Raw genomic sequence first — 6,000 nt, 5'->3', positions numbered from 1 at the left:
GAGGAGGAGGAGGAGGAAGTAATTCACTGTGACACGTGAAATCGTCCTGTGGGAATGGCTGGCATAGTGTAGAATAAAACTAGCAAATGAAGTGTCAAGACTTTATACTACTGTTTATTTTATACATTTAAAGCATACTATCCTTTCTAGTATCATTCCTTGAAAGAACTGCATCAATTTGCTGTATTTTAAGGGTACTCACGAAGAGCAAAGCTCTCAGAACAATTGTAGGACTTAGAAACATTAAATATAATTTAAGGATTCAATGTTTAATCGGAAAACTTAACAAGAATTTTTCAAAATACTAGATATTGTAAGCAGTAGTGCAATGTTAGTGCCCTCATTTCTGAGTCAGAAATACTGTTCTCCTTCCTCTTAATCTCTTTATTGGCTTTGTGAAGACTAGAGCTTGTCACTACAGATTTGTTATCTCTAACATCTAGTGAAAGCATTTCTTACATCTGTAACATCGAGTGGAAAAATAAGTCATTTCTAACTTCTGAGGCTGTATATTCACAGAAAATTGCTAGAATTTTATCCTGGCAGAAACACATCTCCTTCCTTCCGCTCTATTCTTCCCAGGCCTCAGGATCATTCACTTTCTCGGAAGTGATGTGGCCTCAGAAGAGAGATTTGTCTTTATACTTTTTATTTTTATACAAAGCAATGTGTTCAAAAGAGATACTTCTTTGTCATTACACTCTATCAGTTTATTATTATAGACTTGCAGATGGCAGGACCATTTCCTTACTGCATGTGTGTAGAACAGCTAACAAAATCCGCCTTGGTTTTGGTTAGGACTTCCAGACCATACTACAATATAAAATAGGTAGCAATTCTCTTTCCTTTCCTGGCTAGTTACGAGAGAAGAAAAAGTTGCCCAGAAAAGAAAAAAAAAAAAAAAAAGAAAAAACTCGTGAAACCAAGGAAAGAAAAGGGGCGGGGGAGGAAGGAAGGAAGGAAAGAAAGGAAAGGGTGGCGGGACAGAAAAGAAAAAAAAAAAAAAAAAGTGTAAGAAGTTTCTTTGGTGAGGAGAAAATCAGGCTATTTGTATGCCTTCATGTATCAAAAGAGTATAAGGTAATGTGAACTGGTCACGTGCATAAGGAATCCAGCTAGTGTATGTTACTAAATCCCATAAATAATCTTTTCCACTCATTTTAATATGACATATTTAAAGGAAATAAGTATGAAATAACTTCTTCAGTTTATGTCACAATTTTTTTCAAGCTTCAAAAATCATAAATGCATTATAACATCTTATAATAACAATGTTTATCAACAAAATAAGTTTCTGGTTCCTGGAGTTTATGAAGTTCCTTTGAGACAAAAAGAGTGTGTAACAAGAGCATGTGTTTAAAACTGCAATAGTAAAAGTTGACTCCATATTCAAGTATTCAAACTATTTGGTGCTTCAATTCAATCTTGGTATCATTTAAATCTTTTAAATATCTAGTTACTTTCACTCATTTATCAATACTGATGAAGATTACATCACTATACTAGAAAAAGAGAAAAAGGAGAGGAATTAGAGAAAATAAAGAGGAATGTGACCCACATTTACATTTTCTTTGCCCTACATCATATCTGTGTTCTGCCTTTGTGGCTTCCTTACTGTTTTTCACAAATTAAAAGTTAATAACAATGAAATACCAGATAGCTAATAGATAGGCCATTGATATTTCTAATAGAAGTCATTTTTCTTACATTTTGCTGTGATTCCTAATTTGGTGTGTGGACAACGTCCAACACAGTCAGCTCTTTTTCTACCTGCCTGATTCTACTGCAGCTGAGGTCTGTTTTTCTGTTTGAAAATATGGTCGTGTTACAGGGATAAGCTCATGTTTTACAATATATACAAACAGCACATAATAATGAACAAGTGAAAATCTGAACAAGGATCTGTTATATAACAGAAGGAACAGAGTAATATTGTACAGATGTCCAGCGATTCCTGAGTTTGACTTCAGAGTGAGACTGCAGTTGTTTGCAGATCTGAAGCTCAGAAAGGGTTGGACTAATTTCAGTTTTCCACTCTGCAAGTGTGATTTTCTTCTTTCTATATTAGTTAATTTAGACCACCAATGTATATTGCTATATCAAAAATCAAATTTAATTAGCTTTCCATGACATAAGTGATGAAACCCAAACTAGATCTAAGCACAGCTGAAGAGTGGTCAGATAACATTTCTGACTATCTGTATGCAATTTTTAAATGTCATATGTTCAGAAATATGAAGCTACAATGAGTACCAAACAGACTGTAGTCAACTTCCAGACTACAGCTGATGTGCAGTCATCTTTTTCAAAACAGTAAAAAACATCATCAGAGTATATCTAGCATTTCAGTTTACAAATAGATCTTGTAGATTTTCTTCTTTTAGAAAGAAATATGAGTCAATTTCAGCACTAAATTCAGGATCTGAATTAGTTTGTAGTTGGCTATCTTTTTGACATTCTGAAAAGATTACTCCAAGTATATCAGTATGAAGAAAAATCTAATGTGGTAGAAGAGGGTAAAAGAAAATGTATTATTCTTGCAATTCCTTTATCATTTAATACTTGCTTAATAGTTTTAGCCATTTCCTAAGACTATTTTACAGTCTGTCCATACCATAGAGTGTCATTACGGCCTAATATAATATGTCCAATATTCCAAAGTACTTCTCTTTTTAAATATTTGATCTCCAACTTCTTTTTTCAAGGTTAAATGTTCAAATGCACTCTGCGGAAATAAGTGTCCAAACGTCTTGCAGATCTCAGTCTTTTAATATCTCATTTAAGTAAACTATAACAAGACTTGAAAATGTATAAACTAGGCAGCAGCACAACAGCATCTCAGGCTGCACCCAGATTTGCCTGCTAAGGCCCCTCTCAGCATGCTCAGGGCCTCCATCCTCCAACTGTCTACATGGGAACTGTGTGACCATGCACTTCAGCTTCTGTACAGTCAAATTTCTAGGTTGCCGCTTTACCTTCTAGTAAGATACTAGACGGATCTGGGAATTCTATGGTTGGAAACTTGTAGCACACTCTAAGTCAGTAAATATAAGTAAATTCAGGGATTAACGTCAACCATGACTTCTTTTCTATCAGCACTGAACATTTAGAAATCTAATTTTGGTGATACCAGGTGTCTCTGTTCTCATGGTCTCTGCCCTTTATTCTACACTGGGGAAGAGAAGTAAGAGATGCAGAATGATGTCCTGATTCAGAGAAGTAGCTAAATTACTTATGCTTCAATCCAATTGCTCATGCTCACAGTTCAATGTCACTGAAGTGCATAAACAAAGGGTTTTATTAAAGAAAATTCCTACAAACGTGGTTCAGTGGTGACTTCAGAAAAAAAAAACACTAAGAAAAGCAGAAGGAAATATAGTGGCATTAAAGCTTAGTGGGCTACATTACATTGACTACAATAGCTCTCTGCCAAATTCAACTACCACAACATAATGCTATGTTTTTCCCATAGTTCCATGACAAACCGGAAAAAATTTCTCTGCTTAACTGCCAAACATTACCTTTCATGTTAAACCAGTAACTCACAGGGGCAAGATATTGTCCCTGTGTTATCTTTTAATTGATTAAAATAGTGTGTTGCGGTCAGTCTACAATATGCCAAATGCATATTAGCATGTATTAATGTTGATATCTTACCATATTCATAGAAATCCTATTATTGTAGTCCTATTTCTGTAAATCTGGGAATATTACACTGACAACTTTTCCATATCTTTTCCAAGAAAATTCAGTGTTCTTTCTTAATGAAAAATATGACAATTCACTTGAAATGCATGAAGGAAATAGAATCATGAACTTACAGTCTGTAATTTTCACAACTCTTTTTACTTCTCCACTTCCTGATTCTTCACAACCGTCTTCATCATCACAATCTCCACTGACTTGTTCATCCACACTTCCACCACTGCCTGTTTGTCGTAGATCCCACTGGTCATATTTAGGAAATGATTTGCCCTGCAACAGCTCAAGACAAGATATATTATGCAAGTTAGCAACATAGACAGGAGAACTTCAGTGAACACTTGAAATTTCCTATATGTCTCTCTAGTGCTTATCTGATTTAAAAAGAAATCTTATGGATCCACAGAAAGAAAATTCTGCCTTCTTTTTCCCCAGACACCTGAAGATTATTTGTTGCTTGTATATCTAGCAACGATCAGGATACCAGGATTAGCAAAAAGAGTTGTGCATGGAGAAATATACTTAATTTTTAATTTAAAAAATAACACATAACTACAGTGTCTATACTGCTAAATAAAAGAAGATCAAGCACCAATCCCTGGTCAAGAGATCAAGTGCCACAGATGATTGACTAGTCCCCTTTAGAGCAGATAGACTGCATCCATGCTACATAGATCTTTACTGTGCTGTGTTTTATGCCACCTGGAAGACAACCTGCTTAAGAGAAAAAAATTCCTTTACATAGCTCTCCTACTACCTGCTCCTGGTCCCATCCATGCCATACTTCTGCCAACACAGTACTTGTGGAGAAAAAATATAGCCAGTTTAATGAACTACACCCAATTAAACAGAGTCACTTTCTTTTTTTTKCCCAGTTCAAATCACAACACAGCCCCACAAATAACCGTATGTTAGGGTATTCTCTATCCCTGAGCTCAGAGGTATCAGCGTGGGAGTGAATCTCTAGTGAGGCAAGAGTTTTTATACAAGTGTTACTGCCAAAGATTCCTTAATATGGAGACATTTATATACAAATACATTTTTCCAGTTTAAAAACGTTCATTCCCCTTTACATTTTGTATCTCTGCCTCAGTCTTCTTAACTGTAGAAGAAAAAGATCTCAGTGTTGGTTCTCTACAAAGCATGGCTTAGCTCTTTTATAAATTCTTTATTAAATTTACACAATCATCTATTTAATTTGTCAAATATAGATTGACTCAGACTAGAAACAAAGATAAAGGTATATTAAATAATTATTCTGTTGTGCTGTTGCAAATTTTATTAAGGTTTTATTTACTAGGAGAGGAAACAAAGGTTACTCCTGCAAGTTTTTTGTTCCATACACGTTCCAGCTGGATAARGAGGATTATTATCTGGATACTATGTGCCAGAAAAGTTAATACAAGAAATTCTCTTTCCTTTGTATTGCAGATAAAACAATCTTTCTTTCAGCTATCCAAAAATATTTTCAGTTCTATAAAATTTGTCTTCTTAAAAAAAAATAGTTGCGGATTTAATCATCCTAAAAGAATTGTGGTCATTCAGTTTTAATAAAAATTGCAATAATATTTCTGACAATCATATTAGTTTTCCTGAGTTATGGCAAAGGGTGTAGCTCCAGTTTTCTGGACATGCAGTAGACAAACTGGAAATCCAGGCTAGATTTGCTGGATCTTTTCCTTAATTATAGTGAAATTTTGTTGAACTAATATTCCAACATCAAAAACTTCTACTACTGCAAAATGCTACTTCTGGTAGCATTTTGTTTCTGGAGAAAATGTACATCTTCTTACCACTAGTGTATCTTTTTTTAAGTTGAGCATATGTACACATGAACGATTTAGTCAAAAGTGAATGGAGAGGTCCTCATAAGATCCTATTCCATTACCTGTCTACAAAGCCTAAGGAAGTTGGGCCTCCAGCTTGAATCTCTCATCACCTAAATGCCCAAAAGCAGTTCTGGATTTTCACTGACGGTCTAGTGAAATGTTTTCTTTGATATGAACAGGAATTATGGAAAAAATGCTGAATAGTACCATTAATAACTTTTCTTAAATTTCACCTTTTAGGATGAAAGTCAACATATAACTTGGTACATTTAATATGCCAGTTAAAAAACAAGAGCAGTTTATAGCCGCTACATATGCATCTATGTATATGGATATGGATAGAATAGGATAGGATATGAAACCTGCTGACAAATCTCAAAGTGTAAGTATAATTAGGAAAATTATCAGTAAGAACATATGTGTCTTGTATAGTCCTTTAAGAAYGGGTAACTGTCTCCAGACTATTTAA

The 6,000-nt window shown here is 34.6% G+C and overlaps 1 protein-coding gene across 1 annotated transcript in view; it reads right to left on the bottom strand.

Annotated features, from left to right (window-relative positions):
- The window catches only part of GPC5 (glypican 5), a 712,598-nt gene that overhangs the window by 303,036 nt on the left and 403,562 nt on the right, over positions 1 to 6,000 (bottom strand). The window contains exon 8 of the mRNA XM_085306027.1: positions 3,822 to 3,984. Within this exon, the coding sequence (XP_085162153.1) occupies positions 3,822 to 3,984 (163 nt within the window). The remainder of the gene's footprint in view (positions 1 to 3,821; positions 3,985 to 6,000) is intronic.

The sequence above is a fragment of the Rhea americana genome, unplaced genomic scaffold, assembly GCF_003343005.1.
Source record: "Rhea americana isolate MKP2758 unplaced genomic scaffold, rheAme1 scaffold_23, whole genome shotgun sequence".
In the NCBI taxonomy this organism is placed as follows: domain Eukaryota; kingdom Metazoa; phylum Chordata; class Aves; order Rheiformes; family Rheidae; genus Rhea; species Rhea americana.
This window is presented reverse-complemented; position numbering and strand designations above follow the sequence as displayed.